Genomic DNA, 17,717 nt, shown 5'->3' with positions numbered 1-17,717 from the left:
CTAATCTGAAGGGTGAGCACAAAAGACATAAATCATACAACAAGGTAATATTTGAAGATTAGAATCCACTGTAAAAAAAAAAACTCTTCTTTATTAATGTGATTTCGCCATCATATGGATAAAAATTTTAAGCAGGACCAATAATTATAATAATGAATAATAATAACTACGATGCACCCATTTGTAAGGAAGGTTGTAAGTTGTAAAGGCCCGAAAGATAAACTAATTCATAAATGAACAATTCTCTTTCTGGCTCAGACTGCATTGGTTTAGCGTATGTGTCTGTCACATGATTAAGGAGTCAAAAACCCGATAGACCCTTGACTACATGCCTCCACATCCCCCCGATTTCCTCATAGACAGTAAAAGATTGCCTCCGAGCTTCTCCTCCTGAGTCGCAGGTTATGACGCAATCGTTAGCCTATTTTTACAAAAAGTGCTTCTATGGGGCCACAACGTAAGTTTGACGAGTGGGGCGGGGCCGAGAGCCGTGGGAACGGGGTGAGGCCGGTGGAGTGATTGAGAAATGAGCGACACCTGCTCGACCCACCGGTCTCGAGTCCCACGGAGGAGATGGAAGGATATAAAACAGGAGCGACGACAGTGAAGGACGAGAGAGGACCAGGCCTGGATTTAAGTTTGTGTTTTGGTTTTGTTTGTTGCTGTTTTGTGTTATTTTGATTATTAAAATGTAATTTGATTGTCCGCCGGTTCCCACCTCCTTCTTCCCGATGATTGTGAAGGTTATTGTTCCATTGGTGCCGAAACCCGGGAGAAGGAGGGACGTGCTGCTGAAGATCCCTAAATAAACTTTCCTTGCCTATTATTGATACACTATTTTCCTTTTTAACACTGTAAAGCTGCAATCTGTATTGTAGTGTAGTGCTATATAAATAAAGGTGACTTGACTTGAAAGACCTCAGATGTGAACAAAAAAAGATATCTCACTATACAACTAAATCTGGTGTTATGCAAACAATGTGTGTACAGTGAGTAATATTAATACTCCGTCGAAATAGGATTGCACAATGGTGTACTTAGGGTATTTTACTGTTAATGATTCATAAGTCATCTATGTCAAATCCACACACATCAGAGTAAAAATTTCAGCAAGAAATAAAACTATAATCAAATAAATTATATTTATTTTAAAGCTACTTCGTACTACCTTCCATCAAACTAAACAATCATGAGAGATGTTCGATGTAGAAAAAAAAGTCACAAGAAGTATTATCAGGTGTTATGATCGGAAGTTGTGGCACAGGTGTAATCTTATCTTAATGCAGGTTCTTGGCTCAGACTTTTTTTTTTTTTTTTTTGGTTTTCAGAAGATCCTGTGAACTGTATTTTTGAAACACAAGCATGTTTTTCTTGAACATTTTCACTGATGAAAGGGATGCAACACCCCATATTGGCATTTCCTCTGTGTGGTCTTATCAGAGGATTTGTGTTGAGTAGAGTGGCAACAATTTTCCCTCCACGCTCCACGCATTCAATAACCACTCCGTTCCAGTTAAACCATTTTCTGCTCCACACTCCACACCAGATTTCTTCTCATTCGAAATTGGATACAGATGAAGTTGCATTGTAAGATTACATTTGTCTGAATGCATTTCTGAACAAGTGTTATCCTTGTTTAAATCACACTTTCACCTGAAAATATTCAGTATCTAGAAGGAACAAACAAAGTCCTTGAAAACTAACTTCCTGCTAATGTCCATTGCCGTCATCTTAACCTTCACATTCGTTCCAATTTGAGTGATCCATTTTTATCAAGCTAGCTAAATATGTTTAACGTGAATTCTTGCTAAATATTCAGTTATATTATGGACCATTGGCATGAATTGTGCTCATGATGGAGCGATAGTGTAGTACACTTGGAGAAGGTGAAAACCACAACCCTACAAATAAAAAAAAAAAAAAAATCCTTACTCCATTCAAAATCACACCGCTCCTCTCCGCACTCAGCTACCACTCCACTCCGCTCACATACTCTGGTTCCAATAACGCAAGTGTACTGACCCTCTAAATTTTAGGGTTCAGAAACCATGCAAAAATGTATATGACGGTAATTATATGAGGTGTGTGTAATAAAAATACTAAAATTTTTGAATTCTTAAAATATAAATGACCACTTCTGGTCAATAGTTGTATACTTGACATCAGAGAGTTGTGTATTTAACAATTGTTTTCACTTTGTGTGGTGTGAAGCAACAGCTTTGGATGTCCAGTACACTTGCTTTCTATGGACACACAGAGATGGAGTATTTTTCAAAAAATCTTTTTTCATCTGAAAATAGAAAGTCATATATATCTGGGACAGCATGATGGTGAGTAAATGAGAAAATGTAAATATTTGGGTGGTGTTTCCCTTTAAGGAATCATTAATCATAATAAGTAACTATAAGGAATCATGTCAGCAAAGAGATTCAGGAGGAGGATGCACAACCCAGGAGGGGGACGACAAACAAAACCCAGGCAGGTGTAAGTGCAGATGGACAGGAAGGAGTCTTGAGTAGCAGAGGGTAGGTGGAGACCCAGGCCACAGTCAGGACTGCGCTCCATGGCGGCATTGCTTGAAAGGATTAGCCAAGGCATGATGGAAACACAAAGTGCCATGGGGATGACCGGAGGTGATGATAATGATGGAGGTGGAGCCCACAGTGCAGACAGAAGGCCGAGGAGGTGGATCGGTGCCAAAGGTCCAAGCAGCTGATACGGAGTCATAGCGACGGTCACCTGAGATGTAGGTAGGGATCCAGAAGCCAGAGCGTGAGCTGAAGTGACTGAGTCAAGGAGGCGGAGGCTGAAGGAAGGTGGAGCAGGCTGTAGGGAATGGGAATGGAGTACCAGAGAGCAGTGGACGGCCCACAAGTCTGCAGCGGAGAAATGGCTTGTGCTCTTACACTGATATGTGGTGCGCACAAGAACATAATGCACGTTTTTTTTTCTGTCATTCTTGTTTGCCAGTTGTGACATAAAGCAAGTTTATACTTGTCTTTTTTTGCAAACAACAAACTTAGGGGGGAATTGCCATCCACCCAGAACATTGTTTATGAAAACACAGACCTGATAACTACAATATTCTTCTTTCCTGTACAGCACTATACCAACCAGTTTTAACGCTCAATCTGTGCTCAATAAAAAAGTAATTGCAGTAATGCCTGGAGAAGGTATGATTTAGCTCCTTTGAGGCCACACACACGTGAACCAGAACAAAGAGCTTTTGCAGTGATCTGTATCACTGCAAGGCTGCAACTCTGAGCATTTTCTTTATCTGGAAAAGATACTAGGTAACATTTTATTTTGATAGTCTATTTAGACATTCTACTAACTATAAGTAACTGCAACTACATGTCACCTTGTTCAGTATAGTATTAGTAGACTCTGCTCTGCTTAATATCTGCTAACACTATTTTGATGTTAACAGATATGCTAATAGTAAACTACACAACAGTCAACTAAAACACCTGGGCCTGTCCACCTCATTATGCTTATGGATCAGAGACTTTCTAATGGCCTGGCTTCACAGACATTAGACTAAGCCAGTATTATAGTTTCAATAAGGGCTTTAAACTAATTTGGATTAACATACCTTAAAGAGGTCATGTGATGCTAATTAAATTTTTCCTTTCTCTTTGGAATGTTAAAAGCTCTTGGTGCATGAAGAAGATCTGTAAAGTAGCAAAGACTAAAGTCTCAAATCCAAAGAGATATTCTTTATCAAAGTTAAGACCTCCTAAAACGCCTCATTCAAACATGCCCCACATGTCTACGTCATTATGTGGAAATATCGAGCATCGCGTTAGTTCAGTCAGGCCATGTTAGTCACGCTTGCATCAGCTGACAATCAGCTGTTCCTGATGTGTACCAATCCAGTCTTGACACCTATCACCGGCGGTCAATTTAAATTCCCATTATTCAGTGTCTCTTCCATCGCATTGCTGCTTGCAATTAACTCCCTCCTCCAACCCCAACTCCACCAACTGAACCTGTAATCCGATCTAACTTGTTCTTTCTTTACAGTGTCTTCATTGGAAGCAGTCTCTATGACATTTTGTTTACAACTCATGTAATTGTGAATTGTAATTATATATGCTTATAATGGTTCTGTTCTGTACCCCAGGGGGGTTACATGGACAGGCGTGTGGAGTGTTGCCCAGAACATAACCATACCGCCAAACATTTACTGTATGCAATTATAATTGTCATAAATATACTTGACGGAAGTGGTCCTGATTGAAATTTGTTTAATGCCGCCTAAATGTACACACAAAGAAAGAAGGCGTGGTTTCAGTGACCACAGTTAGTGTTAAAGCAGCCATGTCAGGGAGATGATGTGTGTATGTAGGCAAAAGCAAAAGCACTTTATTTGGCCTTCCGAAAGTAGATGCATTTAGGAATTTTTCTGATTACTTACAACAGAACACCAACGCACTTTATGGATGACCGCGCGCATGTGTGTGTGTGTATGTTTGTGTGTGTGTGTGAAAGAGAGAGAGAGAGACAGGGTCACACAGTGGAGTCAGCTGTCTTAACCGTCGGTGGCTTGTGTAATGCAAACACATACGAGCTTCAACACTATGCCTGTCAGGCCACTCTGTTCCCCTTTTGGGTTCGAACTGATAGTAAAACTAAGGACATTATTAACTGTCATTACATTTATTTTGAAAGATGAAGCTCGCAATTATGGAAAGGGGCACTACATTTCCCACGAGTGCTTACGGTGTTCGTCCAATCACAATGCACTGGGTCAGTTGGCCAATCAGAGCAGAATTTGCTTGTCGGAAGGAGGGACTTTGTAGAAAATTACACATTTGAGAGAGGTGGGGCATAGAGGACCTACATTAATGTACAGTATTTAAAAAATAATACGTTTTTTTAACATTACAGCATGTCAACATATTCTGTTACACCAAATACACAAAATAATGATCTTTAAAAAAGCATCTTATGACCCCTTAAAAAAAACATTACTGTTGTGCATTACTAGTCTACACTTGAGACAAAATAAAGTCACTGATATTTTTAAAGATCACTCACTGCAATTTTCTTTCAATTGAAACAGCTCAGAATTACATTTTAGCCCGGGGCTAGGCTTAAGCCTTGTCTTTGTAATGTCTTACAATAAGGTCTCATTTGTTGTTCATGGAATGATAATTTTATATATATATATATATATATATATATATATATATATATATATATATATATATATATATATATATATATTAAGTGTTTGTTTGTTATTAATCCTATACGTTATGGGGTCCAAATGACTCTACAAAGATAATAATACCAGTAAACTTTGACAGACAACTGTGTTAGTAAAATCATAGCCATAGGCGACTGTCTAGCTACAACTGTAATTTGTAAATAATACAATTTAATTACAATTCAGTTAATTACTTTTATATTTTATTAAAGTTCTATTTTGACCCCCTTATAGTAGTTGTTTTTACTTCCACAATAATTTGGGGAGGGGACACAACAATACAGTTCTGCTTAGGGCAGCATTTGGCCAGCAGCGGCCCTGCTTGTAAATAGGATGAAAATAAAGCATAAAAATCAAGCAAATCGAGGAAAAAAAAAGAAAAATTAGAAAATGAAATATTAAATAAATAAAAACAATCAAAAAGACTATATTATTTTATTCGATTTACTTTCTTTTACAAATGTAGTAATATCATCATATAAATTACTAGCTGTTTTTCCTTATAGACCTGATAAAGGTCTTTACCCTCTTTAGTGACTGAATAACATGACATCTCATTGAGAAACTCATTGCGGTATTTCCTACAATGAAGACGTACACGATCAGCATAATCTTGTCGGCAGTATGCATTCACCATTTGGGTGTTTCCAATTTTATATAATGCACTGTTAAGTCCAGTATGACTTGCTCTCATCCGAGTTAGGATACTTCATTCATTTCAATTAATGCTTTCCTTCATACCACAGCTTGTGTTTGTATATTGTATAAATGCCTGTTTCATTGTAATTCCAATATATCTGCCATACTGATGAGTATGGCAGATGAGAATGATATTCTAATGTGTACTTTAGCTTCTGCTTACTTAATGAGATCTGTTTTGCTTTATTCTTAGTTTATTTAGCTAGAATATCCACCTTCTCATTTCCCTCCACACAAACATGAGCAGCAGGGCCAGAATGGGACACAATTTCAGGCCGAGAATCTCACACTCATCCAAGCCATCACCAACTGCAAATTCTGAAACCATAGACAACCCTATTATTTGTATAACCATCACATAAAAATGTCTAAATCCTTAGGCTCTGGCAGTGCAAAATGATTAAAGGTTTTCTCTTCAACTGGACCTTTACTTCCTTTTTCCATTTCTTCATTTCCCCTGGTATCTCTTTCTCTCTTTTTTATGTATTTATTTTTCTATTTTTCTTGTACTTGTCACTTCTTCACGACCAGATCTTCTGTTACGAACAAAACTGTCTCCACCTTGTTTCAAAAACACATAATTTGTTTGCACAGAATCTAAATTTAACTAATTTTAGTTAAATTCAAATAATTACATCAGGACAATGTGTTATTGTTGTTATTTATCCTAAAATGACTTAAGATTTACAAAGTATTTTTCACACTAATTCATACAAAATATATTAAAACTAATTTTCTGCAGTGCTTTAATGTTAAATTAGTAGCCTACAATATCTTATAAAAAAAAAAAAAAAAGATTATTATTGCATTATTATGACTCATATTTTTATGTTATTCTCTACCTTTACTATCCTATAAACCAATGTGAACATCCATAAATATTCCTGTGAGTGCCTGCTCTCTCTCGCTCTTTCCCTCCTTGGCTGTCAATCTCTTAGGCGCCTCCCTTGTCTGCTGATTGTCTCTGGAAGCTGTCCGTCTTCATTAATCAATGTGACACCAACCTATCCAGTGCCAGTAAAGTTTCCACCATCAGATAAAAGGACGTGCAAGGAAGTGAACTGAAGAAATTTTTGCTTCCTGGGGTTTTGTTGTTATGTTACTTGTTTCTTGATTTGATTTGTTTCTTTGTTTATGCCAAATTTCAATTTGTTTGTTTTAACCATTTTTCTTTTGAACCTTACCTCTTTTTGATTTGCCATTTTGTTTGTTTTTGTCACTTTGTGACTTGGATGGCGTTGCTCTTTGAGCTTTGCTGAGCTTAGGCTCTAGGATGTTTACTCCTTACCCAAGAGGTGGATAGGAAAGATGTCGTGCGACCTCTATTGTGCAACATTTAGGTAACTCGATCTGTTTAGACACCCTAGGTAAGAGGTGAACGCCACCCCCTGTATGTTTGGTTTTTATTAGTTGAGAATAGGGAAGTTTATGGTGCTTGGCGCTGAAGATTTGCTTTCTTTTCTTTAGTTAGGTTAGAGGTTTAAAATAAGTTAGAAGTGCTTTTGTTTTGTTTCTTTCTTTCTTTTGGCGTCACTAGCGTCCTCTTTCTCTTGGGTTTATTTGTATTGTTCTTTTGTTTTTGTTTTCTGAGTTGTAAAAATTTGTATATATTGGTTGTCTCTTTAATGATTTATATTCTTTTTGGTAGTTTTTTTGGATTTTCACGTTGTACAATAAATCACATTTGTTGGCAACTGGTGTCTCTGCATTGTATCTTGCTGCCTCCATCAGTTTTACAGGTTTACCGCAAAATTTTTGAATGTTACTCCTTTTACCCCTAGACCATTTTTAAGAGGGTCGTAACAATTATCCTAAAATGACTTAAGATTTACAAAGTATATTTCACACTAATTCATACAAAATATATTAAAACTAATTTTCTGCAGTGCTTTAATGTTAAATTAGTAGCCTACAATATCTTATATAAAAAAAAAAGATTATTGCATTATTATGACTCATATTTTTGTTATTCTCTACCTTTACTATCCTATAAATCAATGTGAATGGGTCTGCTAAATTATTAATGCAACTTTACAGTAAATAATGTTATCTTAGCATAAAGCATTCTGACCGACTATAATAATAGGGTTGTATTAATAGAAGCAGTCTACTTGCAGAAGAAACTGACCTGCATTTGAAAACCTGAACAGGTCAGTAAATATTGCTAAATTTTGCTGACAAGGCAGAGTTAAGACTAATCGATTCATTTATTATCGAATGTCAAAATCTAAAATTATCACTTTTGGTACCTAACAACACAGTGATAGCTGCTGTAACTAAAAAGTAGCCCAGTACACACATTAACCTCAAATATACATGGAATAATAAATCCACCGCTACCATTTTATTACATTGTTTTCTGTTTGTACTGTTTAGGTTTTAATTCTGCATTGCACATCTGAGCTGTTTGCACTATTTTAATACTGCTGCAGATAATTTCATAATTGATCATTTTATATTGCCTTTTTTAATCCTTTGTTTTTTTTAAGCTTTACTATCAATTTGGAATTTTCTAAATAAATCTCATTTTAACATTACTTTTACAGTGACAAAGGCATTCTATTTTACAATCGCTTGAGTTTGTAAACACGTACAAACGATAAAACCTTTACTCTATTAAACTGAACTGTGGACCTAGTCACAGATCACTAGCAACTACAATCTGCTCCCTTCACTAAAATATCACGGTTCCTAAATATGATATGATAACAAATAATATATATATAAATAGTGAACGTCAAAACAAAAACAAAGATACTTAAAAGAGCTAGTAGGAATGTCCTTTATCGTTCGTTGTTTGCCTGCTGCTCTCCAACAGTTAAACTTAGTGCTCTCTTATGTTAAAACAAAATTCTAAATACAACACTGATCTCTTTAACTACTCTCATGTCTTTTAAATATTTCACATACTTTTGAAAACCCAGTGTTTAGTTGATCCTGATAAGTGCTCGTTGTCACAGTTGTAAACAGTTATAACGGCTTTTTTCTTTCGTGAAGGGGTTTGCCACATAGACTGTATATCACAGGTTTCCCAAAATTATTAAGCAGCAGAACATTTTCCAGCACTGATAATAAATCAGCATATTAAAATGATTTCTGAAGATCATGTGACACTGAAGAATGGAGTAATGATAAGTGCACCAGTGTGAATCATAATTCCAACCACATTTGTTGCATATCCATATCTTTGTCATAGTATTCTTTCAGTGATTAACTCATTAAGACAGTCCCTTGATCCACCTACTGGCATAACAATGTAACCTGCAATGAAAGAAGCTCAGGCATGATATTGTTATTGTTTTTTGTCTGTCATCATGAAATGACGTATAACATCATTACCAGTCAAAATGTGCGTTCATTTAAATGGAATGTGTGGACTTTTTACACCGATCTCACAGTAATTTGTACACACAATAGTCGTATAATGCAATACTCTACCAACTGAGCTACATGAAACCCAAATTATTGCGCAAATAAAAGAGTACAAAACATTAATTTGAAAACATCCTGTTACTGACAGGGGGATAATTGTAGTATATGCTCTGATGGGTCATATTTCAGGGATTTGGACAAACGACCTATACGCGCGTATTGGTTGGAGGACAGGTTGTGAAAACATCATGAGCATTCATCATTTTTGTTGGTTCATGCTGAACTGGTGTTGATAAATATAATATTTATATTAATAAGTCAATTTATACACAGTGGACCAACACCAGCAGTTGACATTGTACCCCAAATCATCACAGATTGTGGAAACTTAACACTGGACTTCAAGTTACTTGGGCTATGAGCTTCTCCACCTTTCCTAAAGACTCTAGGACCTTGGTTTCCAAATGGAATACAAAACTTGCTCTCATCTGAAAAGAGGATTTTGCACCACTGGGCAACAGTCTAGTTCTTCTTCTCCTTAGACCAGGTAAGATGCCTTTGATGTTGGCTTTGGTTCAGTGGCTGAACAAGAGGAATACGACAACTGTAGCCAAATTCCTTGACACGTCTGTGTGTGGTGGCTCTTGATGCCTTGATCCCAGCCTCAGTGCATTCCTTGTGAAGTTCACTCAAATTCACTCAAATTCTTAAATTGATTTGGCTTGCCAATCCTCATAAGCCTGTGGTTCTCTCAGGTGGACTCGGTTCCACACTTTTTCTTCCCCCTCATCTTTCTGTTAACATGCTTAGATACGGCACTCTGTGAACAGCCAGCTTCTTTGGGCAATGAATGTTTGTGTCTCTTTTGTGAAGGGTGTCAATGATCGTCTTCTGGACAACTGTCAGATCAGCAGTCTTCCCCATGATTGTGTAGTGAACCAAACTGAGAGATAATTTTGAAGGCTCAGGAAACCTTTGCAGGTGTTTTAAGTTGATTAGCTGATTGGCATGTCGCCATATTCAAATTTTTTGAGATAGTGAATTGGAATTCACTAATTTTTGTTAAATGTGAGCCAAAATCATCACAATTAAAATAACCAAATTCTTAAACTGTTTCAGTTTGTGTGAACATTTCCACGACTTTCTAATTTATTGAGATGCACCTGTATATAAAATGAAAACATTTACATGTGCGGATATTTAATTTATTTACATTAAGTTTGAGTAAATGGGAATAAAACATGTTTAAGTTTATTTATTTAAATGTTTGAATGTTTTAAAATGTATTTCAATTGATAGAAATGTATTATATTTACATGAAATGTAATATGTTAACAAATATTGGAAGTTAATATATGGACATATATACATATATGGACATATATTGCAAATTAATATCTTTACATAGTCTGATATCTAAATGTGTTTACATATAATTTAAATATATTTAAATATTTCCGATAAAAATATTTTTACATTTTAAATTAAATTTATGCATTTAGCAGACGCTTTTATCCAAAGCGACTTACAGTGCATTCAGGCTATCAATTTATACATATCATGTGTTCCCGGGGAATCAAACTCCCAACCTTGCGCTTGATTGCGCAGTGCTCTACCAATTGAGCTACATGAACACTATTTACACATATTTAATATGTTAAAAAATATTAAAAAACGGCCAGAATCAAATATTTAAATATATTTTTAAAATATAAGTCAACATATATTTAAATATATTTTATAAAAATATATTTTCTTCTATTTGAATTTAAGATATTTAAATATATGAAAATATATGTATTATTAATACATTTCACTCTATGTTACTTCTGTATGGGGGTGCGGGGTAGGGGTGCATAATCTGGCAGGGGTGCAGAATTCCGCACCACACCGGTGCCAGCCCTGGACACCATGTACCACCCCTGGTCGTGTAACAACATTATTCAGGAACTGGACTATTTAAACCATTGGAATATGTCCAGAACCAATGTGTTGAGCTCAAATTGCCGCTGACGAAAACATTCACGTGGTTTCAGGAAAAAGAAGCTTTTTACTTTCACATTCAGTAGGCTACATCGTTATCACTGGCAGGCACACGTTTCTGTTTTTCTTCACTCTGCTCGTTTGCTGTCTAAGGTAAGAACATTTTGCACAAAGTATGCAGGAAGCAAAGCATTCAAACTACATTCTTTTGTGAAAATGTAAGATCTTTTCTGCAAGACATGCAGAGTTAACTCGATTTCACAAGTAAATCGTGTGCAAATAAATGAATAAATAAATTCAATATAATTTATTTATTTATTTATTTTAATGCAGTGTTGTCTTGCGCCCTAATTCTTTTTATGTTTGTTTTGGAGATATATTTTCCATTCTTAATACTTAAATGTATTAATTAGTAATTAAGTTACTACAGTTTTACTTGCGATTAATTAAATGTTTTGCATTGACTATAATGTAAGATTCATCACTGACGATAGTGTCAGATTTAAATTTGATTGACTGTAACATAAGAAGTCTGTTATATAAGATGTTTATGCTTTAGTATAGTAGAGAACAGAAGCCCATGCTTTCACTGGTGCCTCATTTGAAAACAGACCCACCCCCCTTCTTAAAGGAAAACATAGAAAAAAAAAATCTGTAATTTATTCCCTAAGCCTGGTGCTTATTTATCTTTTGGATAAAAAAGACGTTTGAAAAATCATCACACAGCTGTTTTCTACTAAAAAAAAAAATCTCTACTGGCAGGACATCTCTGCCACATTTTTACGCCAGACCAGGGGTGCGTTTCCCAAAACCATAACTAAGTTAGCAACTTTGTTGGTTGCAATTCAGTTTCCTATTGCCAACCAACTAAGTTGTTAACAGGTTAGCAACTATTGTTTTGGGAAACGCACCCCTGAACAGTGCACACACAAAAAGTGTAACTGTTTATTTTAATGTGTTTATTTATATTTTATTTTACCCTGATGTTACTTAATGCACATTTTACTTTACCTGAGAAATATTTTTAACAGTGCTGTTACCGTGAATACAATCTCTATTCAATTTTATTAAAAATAAATCTAAAGCAGCACAGTTGAGTTCTTTATAATATGTGTGTGTGTGTGTGTGTGTGTGTGTGTGCGTGTGCGCGCGCGTGTGTGTGTGTGCGTGTACGTGTGCGTCTGTGTGTGTGTGTGTATATATATATAGTGTATAACAATATATATAGCTAGAGAGAGCGAGAGAGCGGCACACTATTACACTTTTGTGTGACTGTAATTTTTTTTTTGCCGTTTTGTGCCCAGCATCCGCTATTTCCACCACTTAACTCAAGTTTTATTTCATATGTCATAGCATTTGCTACCGTGTTGAGCCATTTCATCCTCAACCATTAAAGTATTCGGCAGAATATAGTACTTGGCGCACATATAGTAGGCTACTTATTCTGTTTAAATGAAAAATACGAAAATTCAATCAAATGGCTTTCCCAACTCATTGTTGCGCGTCCTGTGCGCGGCATGTTATTAATATTTCTCTGCGGCCACGCACGAGCACGTCTTAGCGATAACATCGGTGACGAGCTACAGAGCTGAAATGATCACATGTAGGCTAATCTGGATAATGTAATCAGATGAAAAAAAAATTAAAATAAGTACTTGTAATTAGATTGATTTACAGTTTAAAATACTCGTAATCAGACTACATTTTTACTTTTTTATGGATTACATGAATAGGCTACATATTATTCACACAATAGCAATAAGTTATTCATACCTGTAGGCTAATTTATCAATTCTTCTAATTCATATTTTTCATCTTTAAATGTCTCTTTTTAAAATATTCTATTGCTTATATTAACTCAATTTCATATTTTCTTATTTACATAATGCAGGCACTGCCAAACTTTTTTTTTGTCTGCTGAATATCTTTCATCTAATATATTTAATTAAAATACCCCTGAGATTTTAAAATAAATATTAAAAAAATAAATATCACATTTCCTTTTTTTTTTTTTTTTTTTTTACCTTTCTCTGACATTGGTTAATGGTAGGCAGGTAAAAATGATATAATTAAAAAAAATGTAGGAAACGTTTTATTTCTTTTTATGTTATTTTGAAATTATTAATTTATTTATTATGAATTTTATGAAATAAATAAGGTAAAAGATTATCTTATTTAAAATCAACGTGATAAGTGATTAAAGTCAAAGGTAATCTAAAAGTAATCTGATTATACTACCTGAAATGTGTAATGTAATGGATTACATTACAAACTACAATTTTTGTCATGTAATTTGGAATCTGCGAGTATATACACAGCTAAAGTCAGTTATTTCTATATTTTTCTATATTGTGTCAGTACATAAAAAGGTAGGTCTCTTGAAGCATCTTGGAGACGTTGCCTTCTAGATTTAATCTTTCTCAGTTTTTTTTTTCTTCATGTCATTCCAGACAGACTGGATTATGGTGAGATCAGATCTCTGTGTGGAGAACTGGCTGCTGTCAGAATCAAATTCTCACTGGATTATTACAATTAATAGCAAAATGAATGTTTGGAAATGTCAACAGAAAATAACTGACTTAGATAAATAGATATAAATAACTGAATTTTAGCTGGTGAAAATACTAGTGTTCTAATCATTTTGGCCACCACTGTACACACACACACACACACACACACACACATATATATACACTGTAAAAAACAATACCGTAAAAAAACGGATAATGTACTGGCAGAAAATTACCAGGACATTTTCCGGCAATTTACGGACACCTCCTTCAATATTAAAACGGAAAATTCTGTAGATTAACATTTTCTTCCGTACCATAAACAGAAAGTCCGTTAAAAATGTATAGCATAAGCCTATATTTTGTAGCAAATAAATCCAGCACAATGTGTACAAATTGAACATGGTTTATTTTTACCTCATGTGAACATTCTTAAAAATGCATTTAGTAGCTTTTATTTGCCTTAAACATAAAAATATTATGACATCAATTAATTTAACAATGTGAAAAGTACCACTGAAAATGTTTGTATTATAGAACACTTTTAAGTTTTAAACAACAAAATGCAGAAAAAGAAAATATGAGCAGGTACTTGTACAATATTGGTGTTGCACCAAATAGTGGTCACAAAGATAAACATTTTCAAATACATGGGGTAAACATTTATACAAAGACAGGGCTGTCATTATTAACAATTGCTACAGACTTATAGTCAATAGTCAAGTGAAATGACACCATTTTTCTATAGAACACAACATTATTTAAAAGCACAAAATGTAAATTCTGACATCAGTTACTCTCCCTTATATGATTTCCATTAATCTTTGAAACACAAATGAAGAGTATTTTTAATGAAATCTCTGCTTTCTGTCCCTTCATTGACAGCCTATGCAACTACCATTTCAAAGTCCAATACAGTATAGCTGTCAGATTTCATTAAAAAGGACCTTCATTAGTGTTCCAAAAATGACCAAAAGTCTAACAGGATTGGAATGAGATTTTTCATATAATATTATGGGTGAACTAAACCTAGTTAGATTAACTAACCTTTTTTCATGCTAAATTATCTGCATCTACAATTGACATCAAAAAGAAAAGAAAAAAAAAGCTTGTACAGCATTTGAAAATAAAGAACGACGATTAATGCACTCATGCCTGACATTTCAATGTTAAACTAAGAGAACTATACAATCTATACAATCATGTTTGTGTGCTTTTAGTATCTGTTGCCATGTGCCCGTTTGAGGAAACTACTTTTTCCAAAAATGAAAAGAAACAGAAACACCATCAAATCTCTTTTAAATAAAAAGTTGTAACGTTAATGGTGTCTTCTTTTCTTGACAGTTACTCTGCCTGCTCCTGTTGAAGGCATATAACGCTGTAAACACAGTTGTACTGCCATTCAGATTTAACGTTTTAACAGCTGCTCAATATCACCTCAGAAACGTTAATATGCCTTACGACACGCCCATTAACAAACACGTTACAATGCATCAACAACAATAAAAACTAAACAAAACTAAAACTGAGCACTGTAACACGTACCTCTACGTCGAGTAACGTTAAGATGTGACGGTATGCTGAAAATGTTGAATGCGACGGCTCCGACATTCATTTGCCAAACAAGCCAAGCAGCAACTAAGTTAACGATATATAAATAATAATAAATAATTTTCAAAGGAAGTGTAAGAACCATTCTCAAAATCCTAAATCCGACTTTAAAATGAGATTTTGACCGAGACTATCTTCGTGAATAATGGCGCCTGCTCAAGCACTGGTTTCGCACCAATTATCGTCTGAGCCTCTTTTACCCACAATGCAAAGCGTAATAAAAAAATATGGAGAAACGCCTGTAAAAAGAAAATACGGACAATTCATTTAAATTATTACGGTATATTGTACAGTATTTTTGCGGACTTTTTTTTACAGTATATATATATATTTCTATACATTTCTTCATGGGCTGTGTATTCTTCTCAGTAAAACAATAATCCATATATTTTTGTTTCAGGCTTTACAAAATGTCTGGAGACGACAACAGCACTGACTATGATTCAATCATTGAAAAAATTAAAGACAAAAAGACAGAAATGTATCAGAATGTATCAGGAAATATAACCAAGCAGTACCAACATGAGATCAGGATGACCTACTTAATTATATATTCTATTGTCCTCATCCTTGGTGTCACCCTCAACTTCATCGTCATTTTCATCAGCTGCCTAAAAAACAAGAATTCCCCAAAAGTTGCAACTTGGATTATGGCATTGGCTTTAACACACTTCGTCTCCTGCATATCTATTGTTTTTCAGTTCCTGTATGCTTACAATAACTTCATATGGAATTACGGAAGTCCAAGCTGCAAGCTGTCATCCTATATCACCTACGGCAGTATGTTCTCCACATCAGCCATGCTGAGTTTCTGGAGCATTAGTTCTACTTTTTCAAAAGTCGCGTGCATTAAAAAGTGCAAGAATTGTAACCTGATTCTGATTTCATTTTCCTGGACCATTGCAGCAGTCTTGGCATGTCCTTCATTGTTCTCCAGAGAGATCCGATCTTCTCAGTGCATTGATGATTATGACTTGGACAAAGCAAAAACAACTCAAGACGGCATTATAAGGCTGAAGACTGTTGTTGTCATGCGCTTTCTCTTAGGGCTTCTCGTGCCAGCTTTGATAATGTTTTTAAGCTATTTGGCATCAGCTCAAAGAACATGTCAAGACTGCAAGAAGCAGGCACAGATAATCTGTGCTATAAAGATTTCCTACTTTGTGTTCTGGGGCCCTCAAATCGTCTTAACCATGCTTCAAGCCACTGTAAATGAGAGCTTGGGTTCAAATATGTTGAGATATGGACTTCCAGGAGCTACTGCAATGGCCATAGCCCACTGTTGTATCTTCCCACTCATCTATCTGTTATTCGGAGGCAGCATTAAAATGAACTGGATGACACATGACCCAGATCATGGAATGGAGGATTATAATGGCATCAGGTTGCAAATAAGCCAGAGGGTCTGTCTGTGTGGAGGTGTTCGTAGTTGAATTGGAGACACTACTTGACTGTGAAGTGAATGAGAATGAGAGTTTTCCCTATGATGGACAGGTCATCTGTCCAGTGTTTCTTCTGCCGTTCTAACCCAATAGATGCTGGGATAGGTTCCAGCCACCCTGCGCTCCTACAGAGGATAAGCAAGAATTGATGGATGAGCCATATCACAACAATGAAGAGAATCCACCAAAATGCATGGTTGTAATTTCTGGATGCAAACTGACACCTGAAAAGTCCAAACTTTTAATACTAAGAGTATTCTGAATGTTGGTCGTGTTTTGTCCACTTTCATGCTTTGCTTCAAGTTATATGCTGCTTTTGTTGAAAAATGCATCAGATGTATACACTAACCAAAAGTATAACCACATCGCTAGAATAAGCATTGCTACAGAAACACTATTATCCCAAGTTTTATATCCTGTTGTATCAAGCTCATATAGAGGACCATTTGAAGCCATTTTTTAATTGATGGTGTGTCATAGTATTGTTTCTGTTTTGTCATAATAGTGTAATTTTCCCTTTATTATAAATGTAAGAATGTGCAAGTATTTGTTTTTAGGCATTTATATGGTTACAATGTAATGAATATAATGCAGATTATGTATTTTCATATGTTATGTTTTTACAAAACACCTAAACAAAAGAAGTATGACCATATTAGGCCAGTTCCTTGCACTGTTTGATTAAAGACCCATATTTTTAATCTGGTATACACAAAACACTATCACATTTCTATCATTCTAATCCATTAAAGGATTGTTTGGCTGCATTAGGTCAACTGGAACCATGAACACTTCCCATGACACCCAATGTACTTGTAACATAGTAAGAAGAATGGCATCTATGCTAATATTAGTCTGTCTTTCATTCTTATTCCGAGATCACCA

General features: G+C 35.2%; 1 protein-coding gene across 1 annotated transcript; it reads left to right on the top strand.

Annotated features, from left to right (window-relative positions):
- Positions 1 to 11,315: 11,315 nt before the first annotated feature.
- On the top strand, positions 11,316 to 17,507 carry LOC132139892 (chemerin-like receptor 1). Its single transcript, XM_059548583.1, has 2 exons — positions 11,316 to 11,422; positions 15,791 to 17,507. Exon 2 carries the CDS (start codon positions 15,801 to 15,803, stop codon positions 16,821 to 16,823), a length of 1,023 nt encoding a protein of 340 aa, XP_059404566.1. The 5' UTR covers positions 11,316 to 11,422; positions 15,791 to 15,800; the 3' UTR covers positions 16,824 to 17,507.
- Positions 17,508 to 17,717: the final 210 nt, after the last annotated feature.

This window comes from Carassius carassius, chromosome 4 (genome assembly GCF_963082965.1).
Source record: "Carassius carassius chromosome 4, fCarCar2.1, whole genome shotgun sequence".
NCBI lineage: Eukaryota > Metazoa > Chordata > Actinopteri > Cypriniformes > Cyprinidae > Carassius > Carassius carassius.
The sequence above is the reverse complement of the archived record's forward strand: the minus strand, read 5'-3'. Positions and strand labels throughout refer to the sequence as shown.

Excerpts from the sequence above, each read along its gene's own strand:
- LOC132139892 (XM_059548583.1), top strand. The coding sequence starts at position 15,801 with ATGTCTGGAGACGACAACAGCACTGACTATGATTCAATCATTGAAAAA.